This window comes from Balaenoptera musculus, chromosome 4 (assembly GCF_009873245.2).
Source record: "Balaenoptera musculus isolate JJ_BM4_2016_0621 chromosome 4, mBalMus1.pri.v3, whole genome shotgun sequence".
In the NCBI taxonomy this organism is placed as follows: domain Eukaryota; kingdom Metazoa; phylum Chordata; class Mammalia; order Artiodactyla; family Balaenopteridae; genus Balaenoptera; species Balaenoptera musculus.
Window position 1 is genome coordinate 53,537,148 of NC_045788.1, and position 27,929 is coordinate 53,565,076.

The 27,929-nt window shown below is 32.6% G+C and overlaps 1 protein-coding gene across 3 annotated transcripts in view; it reads left to right on the plus strand.

The window, feature by feature from the left end:
• Window positions 1-27,929, plus strand: part of NAALADL2 (N-acetylated alpha-linked acidic dipeptidase like 2) — a 1,542,421-nt gene that overhangs the window by 1,317,750 nt on the left and 196,742 nt on the right. For all 3 annotated transcript variants that reach the window (XM_036850518.1, XM_036850517.1, XM_036850516.1), the window contains one exon: window positions 7,384-7,479. In XM_036850518.1, the coding sequence (XP_036706413.1) occupies window positions 7,384-7,479 (96 nt within the window). The remainder of the gene's footprint in view (window positions 1-7,383; window positions 7,480-27,929) is intronic.

The following is a 27,929-nucleotide window of genomic DNA, read 5'->3' on the forward strand; positions in this document are numbered from 1 at the left end:
TGTAAAAATTACTTAATCTGAATTTTCCATGTTTTGCTTTGTATATTTGGGTTGAATTAAGATTTCTAATATCTTATCCAGGTCTCAAATTAGGATGCTAAATCAATAGGAATAGAACTATGAAGGTGCCTTGAATATTTTCAATAAAGCCAACACTATGGGCCGTCCTAGAACTTGAAAAAAATAATTGAAATGAAAAACATGAATGAATTCAGAAAATAATGTCCTGATGTTATTCTATATTTGACCCTTGGATTTGTACACTTCTATTTAGACTCCACATCATCTCAGGTCTGTTTTACTTTGAATAGTGATGAGAATGTTATGTTTCAAAAATTGTGGCTCTAATTACCTTTTCTCTCAGCCCAGCGTGTCATGAATGTCAGTGCCATTCAAATCTTGCAAGTGTTTTAATTTCATATGTTAAATTTAAGTATTGATGTGTATATTCTCTGATTGCAGAAAGGAGAATATTGCAATGAAGGAAGTGCACATGGGACTTTTTAGATTCAATTTTATTTAGTCTAAGCAGGGAGTCTTTGATTATATCCTTTAAACTGTGCATAGTGTTTATGCCACTTAGAGAGTAGACTAGGACTTGGAGGGAATTGGAGCAAGAGGTGAGGGAAATATTTTCCTACTTAAATGCAAAAGCACAGAATCTCAGGCTATGAGAAACTTTGGCAGTGAGGAGGAAGTGTGTGGCATAGGAATGAAAATGTGGGCTGTGGAGTCAGAGAGACTTGGGTTTAAATCTAGCTCTACCACTTACTTATGGTATGATCTTGAGCTACTGTCTGAAATTCAAATGGTTGTCAGTTTCCCCATTTGTAAAGACAGGGTAATAATAGTTTCTACCTTAAAAGTAAGTGTGTGGATTAAATTAGGTGATATGTGTAGAGTGCTTAGCCTAGTATTGGTATATGGAAAAGGCAATTATTATCCTATTCATTCCAGGTCATGCTCATTGGGTGCCAACTGTATAAAAGAAAGTGCATGCAGACTGTTTTTGTCTAGTTCAGCACCCACTAAGCCCACATGGACTAAATATTTTAAACGGTTATTTCTGAAAAAAAATGCAAAGGGTATATTTTAGTATGGTAGTGAGTTAAAGTTTAGTCAACTCAATCCACTTTAGAGCTGAATTACACATAACCTTTGTTTTTGTTTTTGTGTTTTTTCCTTTCTTCACCTCTGTCTACATACTAACCTTGTCTTCCACCATATTTTTAGCCTGCCCTCATTTCATCCTTTTTCACCAGTGGCTCATCTACTTACAACTCTGATTTCTGGATAACTCTAGTGAGCTTTGAATTCCTTTCCTTTAAGACTGTGATCTATTTATTTCCCCCAAATTTTCTGGTATTTTTAAAATCTCTTTTTATCTTCTGAATGCTTTCTCTTATATTAAAAATATATCCACATTAATCCAGTCTAAAACACAACAAATAAACTCTTTCTCGATTCTTTTACTCTCTGTAGTTAATGATCAATTTTTCTAACTTCTCAGCCTAATCTTAATTTCTAGAGAGAATTATGTAGTTCATAGTTGATGTTTCCTTTCTTCTCTTCAGATTTATTCTCTCAACTGATTGCATTGTCTCCTGCACTCATGAATCCACGGAGTCTCCTCCAACAAAGAACACCAAGAACCTCTGAAATGCTACTTCTGATGAATAATTTTTATCTTATCGTATTTCTTCACTTCCTTTGAAGCATTGATTATTTATTCCTGAACAGTCTTTACCTTTTTGACTCTCATGAAATCACACTCCCCTGGTTATCTTTACATTTCTCTGATGATTCCATCTATAATATCGTTGTGGGTTTTATTTTTATTCTCCCACTCAAATATCAGTGCCATTCAGAGAACTTGTTGTTATTCAGAGTGTCATCTGTGCTATACTCAGTATACTTCTAAGTCTGCATGTAGTCCCCTTTTACATTTTAACTACCATGTACATGCTTTTCAAATTATTGTTATATCTTTAGTCTAGAATTTAGTCTTTAACCAAATTGGTGTTGAATGACATCCCTCATTTTCTGGGATAACATCACATGGATGTCCCACAAACACATCACCTCCAATTTTATCACTCATTTTATCAAATCTAGAAATACTTGCAATCTTGACCCCTTTTTAAGGTTTCTAACTCCAGTTAATTACTAAGTAGTACCAATTTTATCTCAAACATTTATCAAACACATCTCCTTCTCTCTGTTTCTACTACCACTGTCCTGACTTAACTTCTCACTCTTTCTCACTGTATTACTGCAATAGTCTTCTGTCTATACTTCCTGTTTCCATCGTTTCTCTTTTAAATTTATTCCCCACATATGCATCAGTGTGTGCTATCCTGAATACACACTTGAAAATATCACTTGCTCTGTTCAAAACCCTCCAAGGACTTCCTATCACCTACAGAAATGGTTTTCAAACTTTATTTTAACAACTGTAGGTTTTAAAAGAAAAATTTCACATAGAGTTTAATATACAAATACAAATTTTTAGTAATTTAAATTTCAAAACTCTGACTCTTGATTATATAGAAAAGCAATTCCTAGCAAGTGTGATAAAAATCAAACACCATCCAGTACTAGTGTAATCCTTTCCTCCTTACTGAGCATTTTATATACTTTGTTATTTTGCTTGATCCTGACATGAGCTCTCTGGTGTTAGAAGGGCAAGTATATTTACATTTCAGCTTTATGGAGGATGATATTAAGCTTGAGAGATTAATGACTTACTCAAGGTTGCCTGGCAGTCTTAGACTAATTTAATAAGAAAAGAGTCTCAAGTCTTAAAAAACTCATGGTATAGTGATAAAAACAGAAATATAACAAAAATATAATAAATGGTGAGTAAAAAACAAACACAGGGTGATATGGAAAGACTGACAAGAGAACTATGAATTCTGATGGGTTGGTGAGGATCGAGGAAAACAGTTATAGAAAGAAGCCTGATAAACAGATAAAGAAAAAACCATTCCAGGCAGAAGAAGACATGGCACAAAGGGACAGAGATAGTGAAGGTAAGGATGAATTCAAGGTTTGGTGAATAGACTGCTGTGACTGAAGCAGTAGCTATATGAAAATAGTGCAAATAAGTTTATGGCAAAGAAAGACTTGTTTAAAGGTGAAAGAAGATAAGTTGGGACTTGTTTGTGAAATATACTAATGAGTTTGGACTTTCCTCTACAGACAATAAGGACCATAGTTTGGGTGAAAGTAATGAGTAACTGGACTGTGGCAACAAATAGGAACTTGTAGAGAATTGTCTAAACATATAGATTAGAAAGAAATTGGCTAGTGTAGTTCTGTGGTACTAAGGGTGCAAGAAATGGGAGTCAAGAATGACATAAAATTTCACATTTGGGTAAAATGTAGGTATTATGCTATTATCCAAGGTAAGAAATGAAAGTGACAATGGGGGAACACATGCTCATGATTTGCAACATGAGTTGATGTGTCTGAAAGCTCTTGTAGGCAAAAAATGATGAACTAAAAACAGGAACTAAGTTAGAGATAAAGATTTGGGAATTATCAATCTGAATTTGGTCACTGAAGCCAGAAAAGTAGACCAAACCACCTAGGGAGACTGATAAGGAGAAGATTGGGTAGACCACCTAGAAACAATAAAAGCTCAAAAAGGAAAAGAGAATCCAGTTATAGGTAGAAAATAATATATAAATGGAGAACCAGCAGAGCCAAATCATGAACTTTAGGAAAAAGAGTTGAAAGAAGAAAGGTGTGCTAAATATTGTTAAATGTTACAGAAAGGACAAGTAAGTTTAGAGACTGGGGAGACACACCGAATTTTAAACTAGATCCTGGATAGACTTTTCTTATCAATATCACTTCTTCTGTGATATTCTGACTATGATTTCCATGTGACATACATACAGTATTAAGTTCTGCATATCTTAACTTACTCTTTCATTTCAGTCTATCAATGAATTGTTCTAAACGAAAGTGCTCTCTAAATGGTTAGTGGTGTTTTACTTGCCTCTGTTCATCAACAGGTGGGAGCCATTATCAAACAGCTATCACTCATAGTTAATTTGATAGCAGTGAAAATCTTTTACAAAGCATATATTCTTCTTTTTAATCTTTTCATTATTTTTTATGTCAGGATATATAAATACCTGTTCATAAATGATGATTATTATATTGAAAAGGAATGGTAGTGTCTTAATATTTTCAAAGACATTGATGTTAGATCTATTATCATCCAAATCACATTAGATTAAGTTCCATGAGATTAAGGACAACATCCTGCATTTAGTGTAGGACCTGGCATACAGTAAGTGTCAAATGCATATTTTTTTAAATGTTTAAAAAAATGAGGCACTAGAAACAAAGAATGGTATGAAAGAGATAGGTGAAGGAACCAGAAAGAGGAGATTATATTAGAGAATGAGGCACATATGGATAATTTAAATTAATATGTTCTGTTTTTGAATAATTGAAAGTTCAATAAAAACTTCATTAATTATAACTCCCAATTTCTATTCTTATGGAATCATTCATTTTGAGGCTCGCTGATATTTTACTTTTGCACTATTTATGAAGTTTTATTTTGCTAAGTATACTAATCAGGTAAAATTATTTCAAGTTTATTTACAACTACTCATGGGGCAAACTTTTTAAGAACTTCAAGCTTAATTATTAAATGAAAATGAATGCTGCAAATTGTCCATGTCATACTTTCACTAAAGTCAATTCAGAGATACCTCTATGCAAATTGTACACTGTTTCTCCCAGGATCATAGATTGAGTCTTTGGATTTCCTTTAGTTCAGCATCATACCGTAATCACTACCCCATCATTACCACCCTCACCATCATTATTATGATATTTATTGTTTTTAGCAACATCATCAGTGTTATTAACATAGTGTCTCCTATGTAGCAGGATTGGACTGTTCACAACACCTCTATGAAATATATGTTATTCTCCAAGTTTCTTAGATGCTGTAACTAATCCTTTGGAGATTAAGATGCTTAATATGGCACAACTGTTAAGTGGCAAAACCAAAATTTTAACCTATTTCTATGTTGACTGCCCAAAATACCTCCACAAAACCCTGTTGATAAACAAAATTAAGTATATTAGACCTATTTCAGTAAAGAAGAATACCACCTTGACTGAGTGTATTAGTTTCCTAGGGCTGCCATAACAAAGCACAACAGATTGAGTGACTTAAACAACAGACACGTATTGTCTTAACAGTTCAGGGTGTTATCAGGGTTGGTTTTTCCTGAGGTCTGTGACAGAGAATCAGTTCCAAGCCTCTTGACCAGTTTCTGGTGATTTTGAGGCAATCTTTTGAGTTCTTTGGCTTGCAGACACATCGCTCCAATCTGTGCCTTCATGTTTGAATGCTTTTCTCTCTGTGTACAAATTTGTCTCTAAATTTCCTCTTTTTATAAGGACACCAGTCACATTGCACTAGGGACCAACTCTATTCCAGTATGACCTCATTCTAACTTAGTTATTTATGCAGTGACCTATTTCCAAATAAGATCACATTCTGAGGTACTAAAGGCTAGGATTTCACATATGAATTATTCAACCCATAGCACTGAGTCTTAGTAGTCTCTCAAAATGGGGAGAAATTAGGAAAGGGCATTTATGATATTTTAGGCCTTGGCTGTGTGGTTTTATGGCAGGTCTTAAAAACTGGAATACTGGTTGGAACTGGGCAGTTTCTAAAATTACTTTTAGATTGATGGGTAAAATGAGGAGAGGAACATAAACAAGTTTTGACAAATAAGCGTTAGTCTTGATAGGTAAGCTATTTGGTTGATTCATGGTCTTATTATAGAAAAGTGCATATACGCTGGAGCAAACAGCTAAATTACTTTATTTTTTTAATCGCAGTATTGTTCAAAATAGGGGGTTAAGAGTGCTTGATCACAGAATTATTTAATATATAAAGACTTACAATTATGTTGGTTTCATTTCTCATGTGTATGACTTCTGAGTCTATCAACTACATCATCCTAACTTTCTTTCCCACTATGATATATCCCAATGTTGTCTGTTCTGCTGTTGGATTACTCTAATAAATAGTTCTAATAGAATTCAAATTAAATTTGTTATCCTGTGTAGTCATTGTTGGTGTAGACTTGATTTAATCTATCTTTCCCACGATAGTTTTTGAAAAATTTACCTATCTATATATCTACCATCTATTTTTCTTTCTTTCTATATATCTATCATCTGCATAAGTACATATATTCTGTCCCAATCTTACATTTTTTAAGATAAATAAGTTTAGTTACTTCAACTTTTCAAATGAAAATTATATGTAGATAATAATTGTTTCATAGAATACTTATAATGTTGATAACTATAAAAGCATTGTTTTAAGTATTGTCTTAGTCCATTTAAGCTGTTATAACAAAGTATCACAGACTGAGTGGCTTGTAAACAACAGAAATTTATTTCTCAAGTTCTGGTGGCTGAAAGTCCAAGATCAGGGTGCCAGCATGGTTAGGTGAGAGCCCTCCTCCAGGTTGCAGAATTCTTATTGTATCCTCACATAAGGGGCTAGGGAGCTCTGTGAGGTCTCTTTTATAAGGACGCTAATTCCAATTATGAGAACAAAGCCCTCATGACCTAATCACATCCCTAAGGCCCCACCTCCTAATACTGTTACTTTGGAGATTAGGATTTCAGCATATGAATTGGGGGGGGGGGTCATACATATTCAGACTATAGCAGATAGCTACCTTATCAGCATCCCGTGTCTTCTTGCATCCTGAAATTTATCTGCACCTGCAAGTACAGAATGATTAATTACAATATCTTGATTCGTTTCAACCATCTTTACGCTAAGGGTCTGATACAAAGTTACTACTTTATTGGCAGCACATAAAGCCATGAGGTCATTCTACTCAAAACATATCCTACTATTGTTTTGAAGTAAGTTTTGCAGTATTTAAAATATTATGTACCCTGTTGCCTAGACTTTTTTTTTTTAATTAAAAACATTCCATTCTACCAGTCTTTAAGCATAAATTTTAATATATAAAATAGAGAAGGGGTTTTAGATACGGGTTTTGCAGTCAAGGTATCTTACTCTACACTAAGTCTGCATTTGAAAAATAAAAGGGTGAACTGCAAATAATTATCTCTTCTGAGTAAGAAAACATTCTTTGGTAAATACAAATAATGTCAAGTGTTATAGAAGTCTAATCATTTTAATTTATAAATATTTTGTGACTGGTTAATTATATCAGCAGCATGAAGTCCAACAATCAACAGAAACCTTACAGCAATTTAGAGTCATTTTGAATCTTTAAAGAAAATCCAATAAGCACTTAAAAAACAAAATCAATGAAGAGTTTAGAATGTTTATTTTCTGGTTTTCCACAGGGTCCAAGTTTTCTCTCTGAAGGCTTTTTCCCTAAACGTGCAACAAAAATTGAAGAAATGGATCCTTTTTTCAACCTTCACGAGACCATTACCAAGGTAGGAGAGGAATGCATTCATGAAAAGATTGAGAAAGTTTTGTTCTTTCTGTTAGTAGAAGGAGGAAAGGAAAATAACCAATCAAGAGAAATATATATATATATATATATATATATACATATATATATATATATATATATATTCATTTCTAGAATATACTAGAAAGGATTTCAAGTACCTCCTATTATTTTACTAAGGAGTAAATATGATAAGCAATTCAATCAAGATCATACAGACCAATAACTGATGATTTGTATTAAAAAATCAATTATTTTTTAATTGAAGTACAGTTGTGCAATATTTTGTACATTACAGGTGTACAAGAGTGATTCACAATTTTTAAAGGTTATACTCCATTTACGGTTATTATAAAATATCAGCTATATTCCTTGTGTTGTACAATATATCCTGGTAGCTTATTTTATACATAATAGTTATACCTCTTACTCCCATGCCCTTTTATTTCTCCTCCCTGTCCCCTCTCCCCACTGGTAACCACTAGTTTGTTCTCTATATCTGTGAGCCTGCTTCTTTTTTGTTATAGTCACTAGTTTGTTGTGTTTTTTAGATTCTACATATAAGTGATATCATACAGTATTTGTCTGACTTATCTCACTTAGCATAATGCCCTCCAAGTCCATCCATGTTGATGCTGATGGCAAAATTTTATTCTTTTTTTATGGCTGAGTAGTATCCCATTGTATATATTCCACCGAAATAAATTCTTAATAAAATTCTTAATTGAAAGTAGACTTGTGGGGTATATTCTCAAGTATACTCCCTTTACTTTAGATTAAGGCCAATACAAAATGAGTCCTTGAATTTCTGTATCTTCAAAGTTTTGTTTCAGTATTTAAGGTACATTGTTGTTTGTGGTACTTTATTGTTGCATTAAAAAGAAAATGGCTCTTTTTCTTAAAGAAAAAGTTAGACTGAATTTACAATAATTGCTTTTATTTGATGTTGCTCATACCTATTTTTATGGTATATACTTGGCTGTGAGTTTATAGAATGAAGAAAATTAAATCCTACAGTATGGAGCAAATAAGTTTAATGTTCTGAGATCATATGACATTATGTGAATTTTTACATTTACCAACAATTGATTTAACCAGTCATAACCAGTCTTTGGGGGATAGAGTTTGTAGAGAATATTGGCATTTCAGTACACTTAAAATAATCCATATTTATATATGCTTAGTTGAAAGATTGAATCATTCTTAAATCTTCTTAGTGAAATTTTACAAGGCTGTTTTTCTGCTTTAGAAAGAGGAATTGTGGTATAATAACTGAACTCAATGAGTGGCAATGGAATGAGCTCAGAATACAAAAACTAAAATTTTAAGTCTACCCTCACATTTAAGAGATGTGTACGTTTATTTTTTTCTGAACTTTTAAAATAAATAGAGTTTGGACCATATTTTACGTAAAATTCTCCTAAGCTCAAGATTTCTGAATTTTAACTACATTTATAGCTCTTTCCTTTCCAGTCTAATCTAGTTCCTTGATTTAGTTTTGAATATATCCATCCTCTGATCATTATTCATTCTTATTTGGATATAGTAAAATAGAAGTGGCCCCCAAATAATAACTCCTTAGCATTTAAAATCTTAACTGTACTCCTGATGTGCAAAGAAAGAGGGGGAGAGAGAGAGAGAGAGAGAGAGAGAGAGGGAGAGGGAGAGAAAGAGAAAGAAAGAAATACAAATCTGATACCTATATCTATATCTATATCTATATATATATATATTTGAGTATATATATCTATATACATTCGGATGAGGATGTGTGTGTGTTTATATGTATGTGTATGTATGTATATATTTGTTCAAATGTTATGGATACTTAGAGCCTAGGTTTATATACTTATTTTTAAGTAAAGCATAGAGGATTTTTAGGGCAATGAAAGAATAATACTTTCTCCAATTTTTCTGCTTTTCTCTGTGGATCAAGAAATTCATGGATTTTTATAGAAGGGGCAGTTTGAGAACATATTGATATCAGGTATATAATGAGATGATAATGTATAGCACATGAAATTCCCAGCCAGAGAAAAATTCTAAGGTTTTGATTTTAGAGGTATAAACACTCACTGATTCTTGCTACATGAGGTCTCGGCCATCCTACAACTCCTGAGAGTATGTTGGGAAGCAAGGATGGATGGGTCAGAAGGGAGTAGGGGAGAATAGAACATGGCCTGACACATAAATATGAGATCAGTACTTAGTATGAAACAGAAAATAAGAGACCATTTGAAAGAAGACACAAATTTATGCACAGATATTGGTACAAGTTCTACATGTATTTTCAAATATATTTCTTGTGTAAGCAGATGTTTAACCCATTAAATGGATGGTGGAAAGAATCCTATGTGTATGAAAAATTAAAATCTAAAGTGCAGAAGCAGGTGTTCTATGACATTTTTTAATGATGGCATATATTTACCTAATGTTGATACTGTTTCCCCAGTCATCACATTACCTGTGGTAACCACTCATGTTGTAGACTCAGGCCAAGGGAAGAAATTGTGCTTCAGAAGTTCAGTCTTATTTCACCAATATAGGAACTTGTGGAACCAAAAAAAAAAAAAAAAGTGTTTAATAGATACTTTGTTTTAAAATCAGATTTTCTTTGATCAACAACAAAATGAAAGTATAAATATAGAGGGGTTGACCAGAGCACAAAACTAGGAAATATGGATTTTAGTTCTATCTTGACTCCCAACTTGTTATATTATTTAGTAGAACTTTATTTTCTACATCAAAAAGTGGTACAGTCATAATGGATTTCCTCACTAGGATTCTCTGAGATTGAAAAGATGGTGTGTACATTTTCTCTGGAAATGCAATATGTATATAATTGAGTATAATTATTGACACATTAAAGAATACTAGTGCTAATATCTTCAAAATAGGCCCTTACTTGCATTTTCTACATTTAGCTTTTACTTTAAAGAAAAGAGAGGGAAAAGAAAACAACTTAGATATGAAAGCATATAACTAAATTAATTAAATGCTGAGAATATAGTGATAAATTAACGTGTACAAATGGAGTATAAAATTTAATTTGTGAAGGGTTGAGGTCTTTAGAATATTTTGTTTCAGTAAGGATAATAGTGGTATTATCACAGTATATCACATGTTGATTATAATCCACATAGTAGTGTGATATTATAGAAATAGTGCTGGATTTTGAATAGAAAGATATAGATAGGTTTAAATTCTGTCACTGTCAATTATGAAAATGTTATGAAATATGAGGAACACTTCATAAAATGATAAAGCACAGTTATTATTGCTATTATATCAATACTAAAACATTTTCAAGAAATCAGAAACAATGGAAATACTGAAGATACTATTCCTTATTTTCCCAATAAAAGTTTAAACTTGATACGCAACACTATAACACAATCATATATTTAATGTTACCTAATTAAATACAAAAATATACATCTTATAGAAATGTTCATATAATACAATCTGTTGTTTTTTTCCAAATTAATAACTGCATTCTGGACCTTTGTTATATACCACAAATATAGTTTATGTCAAATTAAATTACAATTTCAAAGCATTAAAGAGTTAATTTATCATTAGTGCTTTTCTGAATTAAAAATAAATTAAAAATAAATAAACCACACTCACACATGGGATGTGAACTGTGAGTTGAATCCTAGTAAGTAGTTTTCCAATGTTGTCCTGTAGTTCCTTTTTTAAAAAAAAGTGTTTTACAAAGTTTGAATTTATCTTGGCATTTGCCTTTTTGATATAAAGCATGAAACCTAAGAAAGTAATGAATAAGGCTCAATATTGATGCCAAAATGTGTAATTTATCATGGATTCAGGGACAGTCAGGTGGTACAGTATAAAGCTGTTGAAGGGTTGCACCTTACATTGATGTTGAAGATGTTTTCTTATCCTCTAAAATTACCTTAAAAAATAACATTTGTTTTATTAAATTATCATAGAGACCAAACTAATTCTTCCAAAGACTAAACATGAATGAAATACCAATATAAATCTTAGCTGCTTAATCCTTTAATAAATGAATAAAAATCACCATGGATTCATGTTTTGAAATAGGCTTATTTCTCCTTCTACACCTAGGAATTTTCTCATTATATTTCTAAATCATCAGCATTTAGCTCATAAATTGTTATTAGATATCTAAGCATTCTAGTAGCCTACTATAAGCCAAGGATGAAGCAAAACACTTGAAATAAAAAACAATTAACATACAGCAGTGGGTCCAAGGTAAGCAAATCAATTCAATATAACATACTAAAAGAGATGATAGTAATACGGACAACATATGGGAGGAAAGAGGATGAAGATTTTACCTCTATGAGACTTGAAGAATTCACCAGAGAGGTGATGCTTGAGGAATTTAAGAATTTTAACTTTATCTTAATATCAGTTAATTTCCCTTGAGATTTCCTTAAAGAGTAGGTTGTTGGTAGTAGTGTGCAAGAAATGATGATGTGTAGTTTAGAAAAGAGAATAGATTTAAGACATATTTCTAGCACTGGATATGCACAGGATATATGATTTACTGGATATGGAACATGAAACAGAATGAATAGTAAAGAATCATTTGAATAGTTCTATCTTGGACAAAGTTGATATTATTGAATTAACTACATTAGGGGCTGGCCTGAAGAAAGTGGTAATGAGTTTGATGATGGATATGTGGAATTTTGTTTACTATAGGGCATCTAGGCAGATATGTCAAGGAAGCAATTGGGTACATGAGGTTAGAGCTCAGGAAGAAGTAGGATCTAGAAATGCATTATCTGATATAATAACCACTAGTCACATGTGGGTTTAAATTAAATTAAAAATTAAATTAGAATTTCATTTTCTCCATCTCATTAGCTACAATTCACATGCTTAGTAATCACATATGGGTAGTGACTACTGCACTGAATAGCATACGTTATGGAACATTTTCATCATCACTGATGATAAAGGTGATGTTACCCTGACGGTATTCATGATGAGGACAAAAAGCAAAATGGAGAGGACAAACAACCCAGGGTAGAGTGTTTCACTGAATCTACAGGATGATGCTATTCTAAGAAGGAGAAATGTTCAAAAGCATATCCACACACCACCTTGCACCCATTAGGATGGCTAATATCAAAAGATAAAACATAACAAAGCAGAAAATAACAAGTGTTGGTGAGGATTTGGAGAAATTGGAACCGTCATGAACTGTTGGTAGGAATATAAAATAGTAGTGCTGCTGTGGAAAACAACATGGCAGTTCCTCAAAAAATTAAAAATAGAGTTACCACATGATCCACCAATTCCACTTCTGGGTATATACCCCAAAGAATTGAAAGTGGCATCTTGAAGAGATATTTGTACACCCATATTGATAGTAGCATTATTCACAATAGCTAAAATGTGGAAACAACCCAAGTGTCCATAGATGGATGAATGGATAAGCAAAATGTGGTGTGTACATACAACAGAATATGATTCAACCTCTAAAAGATAGGAAATTGACATTTGCTATAACATGGATAAACCTTGAGGACACTATGCTAAGTGAAATAAGCCAGTCACCAAAAGAAAAATACTATATGATTCCACTTACATAAGATTCCTAGAATAAGTCATAATCACAGAGACAGAAAGCAGAATGGTGGTTGCCAGGAGTGAGGGGGAGAAGAGAGTGGGGAGTTAACTCTTTAATGGGTATAGAGTTTCAGTTTTAAAAGATGAAAACAGATATGGAGATGGATAGTGGTGATGATTACACATTATGAATGTATTTAATATCACTGAACTGTACACTTAAACGTAGTTAAGATGGTAAATTTTAAGTTATGTGTGTTTTACCACATTTTTTTTTAATTGGAAAAAAGTATATTCACCCAATCAACTGCTCATTTACTATAACTTTTGAACCAATTATTTGGAAAATTAAAATTGTTTTTCTCTTCATTTATGCCTGCTCCTCAGTTCTCTTCTATTTTCCATAAATAGCTTCACCCAGCTTGGTACCCCTTTCTCTGATCTGCTTTTCTATGATGTAATGTCCTGTATTCATTTTATGTGTTTTGGGATTTAATATATTTTATTATCATTTTCTTGCTAAAAGTTTGCCATAATCGACATTCAATAAATAAATAAATGCAGCTATGTTTAGAAGGAAAGAACTTTAAAATCAAATGTGAATATAGAGCGTTTGGGGTGGCAGAGAAAAGGTACTATCTGTCATATTATTGAATTAATAGTACATTTCCTCTGGAACCCCAAATGCTCTATATTATATTTTAAAACCTCTGAGTATGAATTGTACATCCAGTAAAACAAAAAATACCTTATACATGGGGTACCATGGAAACCAGCAAATGACCTAATTCTGCTTGTGAGCTTCCTCCAGAAATATCGGTTTATTAGTCCTTTCATTGTTTTTCCCACCTTATAAAAAAAATGGTTCTTTTTTTAAAAATTAGTATAGGATATGCAATATTAATATTTTTATTAGTATATGGTTTTAAAAGTATTCTTAAATGGATACACATTTCTTTTTTTTCTTATATAATGTCAAAATAGAGATCTTTTACTAAAATTATTTAGACATTACAATATCACAAAGAGAAAGCAGTAGGAATAATATAATATTTATTTCCATTATATATATGGAGAAAGCATCAGAGTCAGATTACATTGCAGAGTAAGGCAACATTTGTGTATAGCCTAGAAATCAAGGCTAATAATTCTTACATAGTTTATATTCTATCAATATAGTTGTATTTGCCCTTACTTATAGCTACAAGTTTTAACTCAGTTTTGCAGTGGTGCGGACAAACGCTAATGGTGGTGTCCTCAATGATGAAAAACATTTAAATAATTGTAACTTTTAACCATTTCAGTTAATATTAATTGCATTTGGCTGTCAATCTTCATTTAGAAATGATTAACCAGCATCACTTTAATTAATGGAGTCATATTCCGCTAATATATTATTTTAAAAACATGACTTGTGAAATATGAATCTGCAGTTATCTCTAAATGTCACTATTAAAATATGTTTGTACCAGTTGTTATAATATTAAGATTCTTATAACATGGTAACTGAAAACTTAAAAGAACCTACTCATAACTCCAGAATGGAGAGGGAGACTAAAATACAGAATGATTTTACTTCTCTTGAGATGTCATTCTCAGCTATAGTTTAAACATGTAGCTCAGTTGCCTTGTATGAAGTAAGAGGAAAGGGATGAGACCAAATATCTTTTACTCTTTTTCCTGAATTTCAAAGGCATGTTGTATTCATGAGCTAATAGAATTTCTGGTGCAGTTCTTTAAATGCTTAGAAAACCTGGCTATGATTTCTAATCTGAATGAGCAAATCTGATTGTCTTCCAAGTATCTCTAATGTTGATGTATTGTTTGGATAAAATATGAGAATATTGTATTCTACTTAGTAAAGCAAGAAAAATGATATTCTTTAATCCTGTTTATGTATACATTTGAGGTTATTCTGAAGCTGTGGATTTAAAGGTTTTGTTTTTATTTTTAAAAACACTTTGGAAATTTTTTCTGCTATATCAAATTATTGTTACTAGATACAAAATGTCTCCATAGAGATCTACACTCTATGTGTTCATGACATGAGCTAAACCAGAAAACATCTCAAATATGTATTTTCAATGCAGAGACTGTACTTTGTAAAAAAGAATTTTGGTTGGAGCTACTCAAGGGAAATGATAGGATATTAAAACCAACCTCTTATGCTCTGAAAGGGAAATGTTACAGGTGTGTATTTTCTTTATAAGTGTATAATTAAACTCAATATCTTCATTTACTAAAATTGGAGAGTGCACTGACTATATTTCTTCTTGCCTAGAGAAGTTTGGTTTATGGTGTTTCGTTATACTGCATTATAGTTTCTAAAGGCATGCCTTATACTATCAGTTTCTCTTTTTTGTTTTTGTTTTTATTACTCAAAAGCAAATTATCACACAATATAAGTGTGTCAAAATTTGACTCCCTTTTTAAAGAGAAGTTATTCATCAAAGTAGATATTCTGCTACAACATATTAAAGGAGTTATTATTGCATATTAAGATAGGAATAAGTTGAAAAACTGTTATTTTCTGAGCATATATTTTTCTTTTATATATATATATGTAAGAACTGATTTTGACATGTGTTTATTACAGAATATAATTATACCAGTAATATAAATCAGAATAAGAAGTTCTGTGATCACCTGTAAATAATATGACAGTCTTTTAAAGACAGTCAACCTACTTCAGGAAGTTTTTATATCGAATTCAAGAAGCAGTAGCCTCATAAAGTAACTTTTTTTGGTGATAACTGAATCTTGTATGCTCTAAGTACAAGTCTTTCTTATTTCAGAGATCTATTCATAAGTAGAAAGTGAATTTTAATGTTGATTTCTGCATTTTTTTCTCACTTTGAACAAGAGAGTCTTTGTCTTTTCATACCGTTCTCAGATAATATCATTCTCAAAGGGCTGTAGAAGTACAGAGGCAAAGAGCAGAGTAGTCAATGGATAACAGATTAGCTCTACGTAGGCAGGTCAAATGTCCTTCCAAAAAGTACTGTTGAAACAAAGCCTCTGTATAATAAAAACAATTAAAATCCCCAGGCAATAACCACTTACTAAAAAAATATCTAATATAACACGACAAACCAGAAGACTCTGAGCAGTCTATTGGAGTCTGTTATAATGAACTTTGATCATGATACTTAAATGTCCTGGGGACAGTACCCACTGACCCCATGGGTGACAATAATAAAAGATCCCCTCACGCGTGCATCTGCGCACGCACACGCGCACACACACACAGTGTGGTATTAGCTGATCAACGATACGGTCTTTCAGTGCTAGTTGCTCTCGGTATTATTTCTTGGAAAGCACTGAATTATATCAATATATGTATGTATGTATGTATACCTTCTTTTCCAGGGAAGAATGAATGTCTACTGTATTTTTTTAAGTAATCTTTTGACCTGTAAATTCTGCTGTTGGTGTGATATAGAAAATATTCAAAATTGCCATTTTTTTTTAGCATCAAGTATAGTCATCATTTGATTATCCAATGTCTCTCTTGAAGAGTTCACAGTAATTGGTATTTTAGGATAGAATGAATGTATTCCAAAAATATGAATATTTTTATGACATTGAATTGAATTTCAGAAACTGAGCAAGAATTAAATTTGAATAAATCAACAAATTTTTGTTTGAAAGACATTATGATAGGAAAACAATATTTACTTTGACTCAATTAGGTTTTATTTATTAATATGTCAATTAAATTTTACAAAATCAAGGTTTAGGACTTCATTACATTTGAAATTACAGTGGCCTTGTATCACTTAGTGAAGGTTCAAATAGTAATATTTCTGCATTCTAAAATAAAATAATAATGAACGATCATAATTATGTTCCTGAGCCATTAAGAAAAAGAATTGTGATAAGTATAGTTACTGACTTTTAAGAAAACAGGAGAGAGGGTAATCCATTTTAAAGACATTTCCTTCAAAACTGAAAAAGGTACATATCAGAACAATTTTGTTTGCTATTAGTAAAGACCCATGTGCAAATGTTTAATAAAAATAAAGGAATTCTATTTTTCTCATGCAAGTGAAAAGTCTAGGAGAGTCATGCTTCACGAGGAGCTCAAACACAGACCTACTTATCTGTTATCCTTTCAGCTCTGCCCTTCTCTCTGCTGGACTTTTTACCAGTGGAATTCCTCCATGGTACAAAAATGTTGACAGCAGTTTTTGGACTCATACCTGTACATAATTCTGTCAAAACCGGAGAGGATCTCTTTTCTCAGGACAGCAATGATGCTAGAAAGCCCCAGCAACCAAAAAAAAAAAAAATCTTATTCTGAATTGATCTTATGCTTATTTTGAATCATTTCTTGTGAATAGGGTAATAACTATGCTGACTGGATTACACCAGGTTTACATAAACTGATCACCATGGAAAAGGGGTTAAAGTTACCCTGATTAATCTAGAAGTCATTCTTTCCCTTGGAACTGGAGTCAATCCCATTCACAATATGTGGCTGCAGCAAAACAGTGTAAATTAGAGTAGCAATAGTGTTTCAGAGACAACCACTAAATCTGCTTCCAATTGTAACAATGTTTTTGTCTACAAATGAGTAAGAATCAGTATTTTGGAAAAGGCAAAATCAGTGCTGAGCATTGGAAGCATTTCTGTTTACAGGTTGCTATTACTCTGGTATGTCTAGTCATTGTAACCACCTGAAAGGGAACAGGCGATGGAAAAAAAAGAGTGAAATATAGATGGGAAGTATTCACAAAATGAGTTTGGTTACTGCATTTCCTCCCAGTTTCACTGCAACCTATGAAGTATTAAATGGACTTAAAAGAGTAAGAAAACTTGCTGTATTCATGAGGCAAATCTCTTTTTCTGCCCCCTTCGTAGACATCCAAAGGTAATCATCATATTTATGCTGAAACTCAGCGTTATTCTTAATATATCACTTTAGACAGCCAGTATGAATTCACTGGATTTGACATATGAGATAAACCTATCGGCCAACCTGTATCCTCAAATGCTCATCAGTTATTACCTTCTACTTTTAAGGAGGTGATTGACCCTTAGAAACTTCAAGGAATCACTGATTTAAGAAGCCCCACTGTGAGGAGCTCTGTAAGCCTATGGACTAATTGAAGTAACCAAAAGCAACTAATTTTTTGGATGGTAACTTATATTCAAAATTTGAGGCACTAATAACTATTTCAAGATAGAGTCCCTTCCTGCCCCTTAAGGGGTGATATTCTTGTCAATGTTAGAAACATCTGAATGTATGCCTCTGGGTATAGCAGGGTATTTCTGTGTTTCATTTTATTGCTGACCCAAGAACTTCATTTTTAAAAGATTTTGTTTACTAAACAAGTGGTAATTAATTCATTTACAGTTATCACTATCTCTCCATTTCAACATTGATCCAGATTTCAGCAAATACTCCAGATTGCCAATGAAATAAAATAAGCATACAGATATTAAGATACTGTACACTCTAAGGGTTGTTCATTTTGGCTGTTGGCATTTATTCATTTCCTGATTTGATTTCTCATGTCTCAGTCTAAGAGGTATTTGTATTTGATATAAGGCATGGCTATCAGTGATCAGCCTACTGAATAAAACTGTAGAATTCCTGTTTCAGCAATAGTTTACAAGAGTCTCTGTAAAGCCTAAAATTTCTCCTTGTCATTTTTGGCCAAAGCAAAGATACTGACATTCAATTTAGCAGTTAAATATACATTTTGTATTAAGTGCTTGAAACATTAGTAACAATGCATTTTGTAGACTTAGGGATTGAAATATTAGAGATGCATATTTAAGAGCCTATGGAGATATTACATTAATTGTCATGTGTTTAGACTGTATTAACAACAAGTTTAGTATGTAAAGGATGGAGGAAGAGTATAAGAGAAATGTGGGACATTGAAATAAACAGTGACATTGAGAAGATGGTAAAGTGTATTAGACAACTTCAGAACACATGGCAAATGTAAGAAAAAAAGTTTGTAAAATACATGAATGAACAAAGCATTTGTATAATTAGTGTAAGTTTCATTATTATCTCAAATCATGAGAAATTTGATCTAAATACAAAAAATTTATTAACAAAATATTAATCACAACTCCTAAGTGCCACCCAATTTATATGCTATAAAGACGTTTATATGATCCAAGTAACTAATTCCCAGAGCAATGAAAAGGAAAGATGGAATTTGTGATTTCTTTTCACCTTTTCTTACCCTGCTTACTTCCTCAGCAAAGAGCTAGATAAAAGATTTAGATACTCTTAACGAAGTGGTTCACATTTATTTTATTCATATCCTTCAGAGCCCTCCTAGGGACAATCAAGCTGCCACTTTTGGGAGATTTTCCTGATTTCAATGAGTTAATTATAAAATCAAATTGTTTGGCTCCAAGTTGTTTTTGGAAATGTGGTCACTGTGCCTCAGGACCTTGTGTCTAAAGTTTTACGGGTTGCCACGAGATGGCTGTATTCTCTCAATTGGCAACATGAATTACAGAGATAGAGATTCTCTAAGTACTCTTAGAGACCCAAGTGCATGAGTTTTGTATATAGCTACTTTTATAATTACATTCAAAATACTTTACTTTACAATAAATTATGTAACTATTTTCAAGAAACCTAAACAGATTAATAAAAATGTATTATTTGGAGAAATTTAACAAGAATGAGAACCTAGGCATATATGTGGAATTCAGTTATTTTTCTAAGGAGTCCATCAAAACAAACACCCTAACTGAAAATATGATAAAATATTCACCATGTCAATCTCTAACATATAGGCAGCTTTGTAGTGAGTTACAGTTGTTTGTGCATGTATCTTATTTTCTCTAATAGATTACAATTTCTTAAGTGCAATTTATCCCTTCTGGCCCATTTTTGAATGTACCATGACATCTAACCTAGTGGCTTTCACTAATCAGTCATATTAGTGACTTGTTAAAGGTTTGATTACATAACTAGAATCTCTTTTTCTCTGAAGATCTATTCATTAGCAGGTACTCTACCCCCTATTTCAGCTATATCATAAAGCATCATGTCTGCACTAATGCATTGGGAGTTGGGGGTCGCAGTTAAGTAAGAGAATTAAGCCCTGCGTGGAGCTTCTCTCTCAAACACTTGGGCCTGTAGACTCCTTCAGCTGTTCAAACTGACTTAAGTCATCAAACTGGCTTTTGCTCACATCAGTTTTTGCAAGAGTACTACTCTTAAAAGTGATCTATTTTTTTAAACATGGAAAGAATGGAGACCATTTTTTGTTGTTGATAAACTGAATTGTTTTCTCCATGCATAATTTCTCTTTGTTTTTTTTTTTTAAATAATTCACTTCTTGGGTATTTTTAAGTCCTCTCCTTTTAAGATCTTGAATATGAACATTTTCTGAGGCTCACAGTGGATGTTTAAAAACTCCTGCTTTGGAATAATGAGACTAAGGAAGACCAAGTAATTATGGTTCATCATATCTGCTTTGATAATAATTTTGGCTAATCCAGACTAGTGATAACCCAGTGGGAGGAGGGTATGAAGGCAGATGGATATGTCAGAATGACTACACTAAATGACTGCGAACATGCGACCAAATAAATGTATGAACAAGAGACTGATGAGAACCTTAAAAAGCAGAGTTATTTCAGAATAGAAAAAAATGTCATTTTTATGTCAGATGACTTGGGGAAATAATAAAAGCATTTTAAAACAAGGAAAGAAAGTTATAGGTTTTTGGAACAATACGGGCTTTATTGAACCTCTCTAGGTGACATTTCTTCTTTCAGTCAACTAGTAGGAATCATTTTTCATGTAGACTACCCATAGATGCACAATAAAAAATGATTAATATATTATTATTTTAAAAGTGACAGACTGAAAATTATGTGGAAAAGCGATATAAGGATGAGAGAAAATGCTAATTGTATTAATTTATCAGCACTCTTAATTGTGAAGCAATGCAACCATTCAGTGTTGCTTTATCCCTCTCATGGTAAAACTTCAAATGAGAGTAAGACTATTATTTGTTCATTATACATGTGTTCTCATTTTATTCTCATAATAAGCTTATGGAGTAGATAGGCTTCTCATTCTTCTCCATTCACTCTACCATAAATATTATTCTCATTGTACAGGGAAGAAATCTGAGTGTCAGAGAGACTGAGTAACTTGATGAGATGTGAATAGACCACACATGGTTGATTCAAATTTCCAGAGAGCATCATCATTTCACTTTTCAATGCTTTCTTCATAAATAGCTACAACAAATAAAAACAGTTTCTCTATTCATAATAGTATTCAATATCTTACCTATAATTCATTTGAAGAATAGATTCATCCTCTCATGCATTCAGTGTTGAATAAGTGTGTATGCATACTTTGCTCTAATGATAATGCAATGTTCAATAAGATGTGTGTTTGTGTATGTGTATATATATATATATGGTTTTTGTTGTCACAGAATTTAAAATCTAATGGGAAATAGAGACAACCAGAAAAACATTACAATATGATTTAATTAGTGTTATGATAAGGGATGTGTAAGGAGCATTGACAGTGCGTTAAAAGACACTTAAGCAGGAACAGAGAGAGAGCCAACACATAGATGCATCCAGTTAGCCATTTTAATAGGCAACTGTTTTCTTATTCCATGCCACTGACAGAAAAGTCATATGAAAGTGTGGGGGAAACATTTAAGCCTCATTGGTCAAAAATTTAAACCCAAGACTTTTCTGACTTCCTCTCCTAGTTCTGCTCCAGCTCCACTGCACGCTTTACTATTCTTCAAACATAGCAGGCGTGTGCCTTCTTCAGGGCTACCTTTGTCTAGAAGACTCTCCTCTTGAATATCGATGTGGCTCACTCGTATGCTTCCTTCAGATCTCCATTTAAATGTTGCTTTGTCTCTGAGGCCTTTCCCAAGTACTATATAAAAGAGCACCCTCCCTCATCCCTATCTTCTCACCCAGCTTTTTCTTCAAAGCCCTTTCTTTGACTTACAATTCTTTCTTCCTTTCTCTTTTTTCTTCCCTCCCTAGTTTAACCATTATAATTTTTAGTCTTCCCTCCATTAGAATATAGTTCCCTAGGGGCAGGGACTAGGTTTGTTTTGTTTCCTGCTTTATCTCCAGGTCTGTTTAATTATTTGCTGAATGAATGACTAAAAAGCGATTTGCAGCATAGCAGGGGAATAAACTAAAACAATGTGATTGCTTTCTCTCTGTACAAGTCTTCCCATCCACACCAACAGTGACTTAGTGATATTTCATGTGAAAGATGGACAAAGGTAACAGGTCACTTCCTTACCAGTTTCATTTTTATTTCTCAAATTATACAGATATACATTCTGATTCCGCACCTGACATAAGCACTCTCCTCCAAAGCTAAAAGCTCTCTACTTACAGCTATTTTGTAGATTAAAAATTATTGTAAATTAAGTTGCTTGGGAAAATATAAAAATATATATTATTCTCACAATAAGTCCAAGTTAAGCATTAATACACTTCTTTTTTCAAATGCCAGATTACTGGTTACCATACATGCCATTAGAATGAAATGAAACAAAATTTAATTTTTATTTTTTCATTATAAAATATATGCACAAGAGAGAGTATTCATCATATGTACATCTTAGAGGATGATCAAAAAGTAAACCCCCGCATAACCACCAGCCATCCTGGTTAAGAAATAGAATAATGCCAGTCCCTTCCTAGGTGTCCCTTTTCAATCTTTCTAGGAGAGTGGTTCACTCGAACCATTATGCATGGTTTTTTTTGAGAATCCTTTGATTATACTTCTTTACAGTTTCATCTCCTCTATATGCATCCTTAAACAATATATTGTTTAGATTTACCCATTTTAAAACATTTCTAAAAGCAGAATTACACAGTATGCTTTTGTGATTTGATTCTTTGCTCTATGAGATTTACTGTTGTGGGCATAAAACCACAGAATTTGACATAATGCTTTTACTGGTTACTCAAGACCTGCAGGCAAATAGAAATAAAGGATATTGACCACCAGGCATATCAGCATCTCAAACCGGTTTTTCAGGTCTTCTTTTGTACATAAATGTATCTAAGGTAGCCACCACACTCAGCCTTTATGGGTACCTTTTTGCCAATCATCCAAATGGAGAGCAGCTCTACTCAAAAGTAAGCCGATATCTGGAGTAAAACCTTTAAATTTTTTGCATCATTTTATTGTACACCTGTAACTTATAATATTTTAAATCAACTATACTTCAATTAAAAAAAAGTAAACAATGTCAAATGGCTGCTAATGTGCATTTGAAAAGTGATTCAAGTATATGTTTTGAAGGCAGAGACAGTAACAATATGGGACATCAGATATACATATGAAAAGGGATTCAAATATATATTTTGAAACCAAGAGAAGAACAAACCAGGCAATGTACATCTTTGGTAGGAAATCCATATACGTATCCCAAAAGAGAAGAGTTTCAATATTATTTCAGAAGAACAAAGATGTGTTTGATTTTGAAGAATAAGCATGAAAGATATGTATTACCTGGGTTTTAGGTTTTAGAATAGTAACAGAAATTTTGATTGATAATGAAGAGAGGCTGATTTCCCTGTTCATCATTCACATTCATAAGTGGCACAGTAGTTTATTTTCATTACTGTAAAACTTTCCGTTGCATAAATACACCAAATTTGTTTATGTAGTGCTCTACTGTTGATGGGAATTTGGGTTGTTTCCAACAACTATTAAGAACATTTTTGTACATGTCTCCTTGTATGATCTTCTCTACCATATACAACCAGTAATGGAATTACTGGCACATAGGGAATAAATATTTTTACCTTTATTTGATAATGCTAACTTGTTAGAATAGTTGACTGCCAAATCCCCCAAAGACTACCAGAATAATCTACTGATGAAGCAAAGTTTATTACACTAATTTTACAAAGGGAGGACACCACCTTGAGTGAATCTTAGTAGAAGGGAGTATCCTGGGGAAAATATTTATAGAAGATATGAGTGTCTGGGCTTGAGTTCTAAGCTGAGGGTTTTAATTCAAAGAAATAATTGTTAACGGGAAAAATCATAGCAATAGCTTAGGACTGATCGGTGGACACAGTGATGGGAAAATTATTTGATAAATAAGCTGTTTGTCTAAGTGAACAACATATTGTCCAGAGAGCAGAGGTGTTTGCATATAAGAGCAAGCTCTTTGTCTGCATATATTGGTTCATAGAAATTGCTTGAATCAAACAATAAAGTTGTTTATTAGCTTAAAGCCTTGTCTACATAAGCAAGAATCTCTTGGAACAGTTATGTTGACACAGGTGGCCTTAGTTTTCAGTGCTGATAGCTAAGCTAAGTGGACTCAGGTTGTCTCAGTTCTTGAAGTCATGTGCGACCGTGCTCTTTAATAGAGTCCTCTACCAAATTTGCTTTTTTCTTGATTTTTGCTAATATGATATATGTAAGTGTTGCCTAACTTTGGTTTAGATTATATTCTTTTCTCTGACTGCCAAGAAGTTGAGCACCTTTACATATGTGTGTTGGCAATTTCAGTTGTCTGGATATTTGTAAGTATGTTTTCTAAGTGTTTGTTACAATCATTGCCTTTTTTTCTTTTTTTAATTTGTATTGTTTGTCTTTTTATTGATTCATAGGAGATATATATCTTGGCCATAAGTTTGTTGTCAGTTACATGTGTTGCAAATATTTTCTCCTTGATTTTGACTATTATTTCCACTCTTTTTGTTCTTTTTGATGAACAGTTCTGTGTTCCAGTGTAATCTAGTTTAGCAATCTCTTCCTTTAAGTTTAGTGTTTTTAGGGTCTTAAGAAATTCTTCTCTACCCTGAGAAAATATTCTTATGCTACCTTACAAATCTTTGTGATATTTTGTTTAACATTTAAATATTTAATCTACTATGATGATGATAATGATTGTGGTGATTTATCAATAGTTAGGGTCACAATTTCCATTTTCGACCTAATTTATTGAGAATTCCAACCTTCCCTAATGATATAAAAGAAAACTTATATATCAAGTTTCAATATTCATATAGGTTTGTTTCTCAATTATATTCCACAGTCCATTTGTCCATCTGGTTACAAACACAATACTGTCTTAGTCTTATGCCTTTAAAATAAGACTTTCTGTCTTATATTTCATGGTCCCTACTTAATTCTTCTGTAAGAATATCTGGACTATTCTTGCCCTTTGTTCTTCCACATAAATGTAAAAAATTAGCTTGTTATATTCTAAATACAAATGCTTTGCTGGGATATCAATTGTAATTAAAGGCAGTACATACTTGTCAAATAAATAATTGCCTGATCCAATATTGTTGATTGTTCTCAGAAGGTTATTATATTACTAGCATCAAATGCAGTAATGACAATAGCAAGGTAAATAATTGAATATCCTAGTTTTAAAGATTTTTAGTGCTGAACTAAAAGTCATCCTTTAAATAATTCATTTCATAGAATTTATGCAACTCATAGACATGAAGATCAAGATTGCAACAAGTATGTAGCTGAAATAGGTTTCAGTCAAAGCTCCAATCCCATTCATTCTTTTAAAAATGCAGATTCAGCATCTCTGTGTTTCCAGAGATATAACAATGAATGAAATAAGAAACTGTGTTTGCTCAGTGTTTTACTGTATCATGGTGCTTTTTATGCCAAAAAAAAAAAAAAAAATTACAGAAATCTTTATTAAAAGCCATTACACAAATCTTTATTAAATACAAAACACAAAACAGTGCTAGGATAGTTGCAAAGGATACAGCAGTAAACAAAAAAGGAATGATTGTTGTCCTCATGCTGCTGAGAGTCTATGGGAGATAGAGATCATAAAAATATAGGTCTAAATATACACTATACTAAGAGTCTGAGAGAAAGCATAGAGTACTATTAGAATATAAGTAAGGCTATGGGAAGTACTGACCTAGTCTGGGATACCTGGGAAATTTTTTCTAGAAAAGTAATTTTTGAGTTTTTGACCTAAAGTGTCTGCAAGAATTACCTAGTTAAATAGGGAGAAGAAAAAGAGTCAGGCAGAGAAACCTATATGACTAAAGTCTTGGAGGAAAGTGGGAGTGCAGCTTATTCTAGGAAATGAAGAGAGGCTATGTCACTGGAAACCAGAGAGCAGGAGTAATGTTGGTGGGAATTAGACTGAAGGATGGGAGTCAGCTGATAAATAGCACCTCGTGATGCATCGTATTATTGGTAAAAGGAAGAAAGTTCCCAAGACGGTACGAGCAGTGTTCCAAAACCAACCAATGATGGGTGATTCTATCGATTTTCATTTGGCAGTAAACAGCATCAAACAGTAAAGCTGACTCCTCTGAGTAGTAATTGGTTCAATGGTCAGACAAAGATTAAATGAAGAAAATAGAAGAAGGTGGAGAAAGAGAATCCACTATAAAGTAACAAATATTTGTTAAATTTGTAGACCTTTTAACTAGAAATCTAGCTTAAAATTAATTTACGTGTAATTATAAACACAAATATAAATTAGCTATTTAATTTTTTGTTTTTGCCTTTTTTAACTTTGCTTAAGTTCATTTCATATTTTTTATGTTCAGAATCTTTAAAATGATGCTTATGTCACCAAGTGTCAAACTTATATTAACACATTTTAAAGACATTTGTAATATGTTGATATATATAAAAGTAAGTGACTTCATTTCTAAATACTTCAGAATTAATATTTAAAATACAAGGACATGTTCCTAAGTACTCAAAATAATGTCATACCTACCAGAATTACTAACAATTCTCCAATGTTATCTAATATCTATTTCATATTCAAATATCCCTAATTATCTTCCATATACATTCTACAGCTAGCTTGTCTAAACCTGGATTCAGTTTGGGACTACACATTGCAGTGGATTAAGCCTCTTTGTGTAGAGTTGTCCTTTTTTTTTTTTTTAATAACACTGATCTGGTGAATGTCCAGATTATTAGTTTATCTTCTGGATTTGTAGTGTCATTTAGCACATTCTTCTATCCTCTCGTATCCTGTAAACTGGAAGTTAAAGGCCTGATTATACATTAATATTAAGCCCATTTGGCTAGATTGCAACATAGATGATATATACATCATAGTGCATTCCATCAGAGACACATTTTACCTGGTTGCCACATCATCAGTAATTCAAAGATTGATCACTGATGATGAAGGTAATAATCTGATCTCTCTATTATACAGTTATATTTTCCCTTGTTACCAGAAATTCATATCTGTGAAGTTACTTTAGCACAATCAAATGTTCAGTTCCCCATTTTAATAGTCCTGAAAGACTAGGTTACACTGCAGTAACAATGAATTCCAAAATCTCAGTGGCTTAAAATGACCAAAAAAAAAAAAAAAAAATTCTTATTTATTCAAAGCCTGCAACTTTCACTGTATGACAACTCAGAATTACATCTCCATATCAGTTGCACTCCTTACAATCACCAAGGTTGGGAAAGAGTGCAATTGACAAGAATGCTGTAGCTCTTAAATATTTCTGCCCATCTTGCTGCTATTCATTTATCATTGGCTAAAGCAAATCACATGGCTACGTCTAATTTCAAGGAGACAGGGAAAGGCTTTACTACTATGCATCTTGACAGAGGAAAAGCAGAAATAGTGGTGATAAGCACAAATTATATCCATTAACCTTTTACCTACTAGTTTTAATAATAATTGATATTTACTGCCTGAGTCACTAGTTTTACTAAAAATTGTAAAATGGTGATTTTATCATTTATTTTGCCTTTATTAGCTGATATTCTTCTGTAAAATCAAACTATTTGGCTATGCTGAAATACAGTTTCTGTGGAAAGGCAGGTCACATGCCTAATTCTTTTTCTCTAATAACAAATATTTATGAACTTGGTTTAATAGCTGCCTC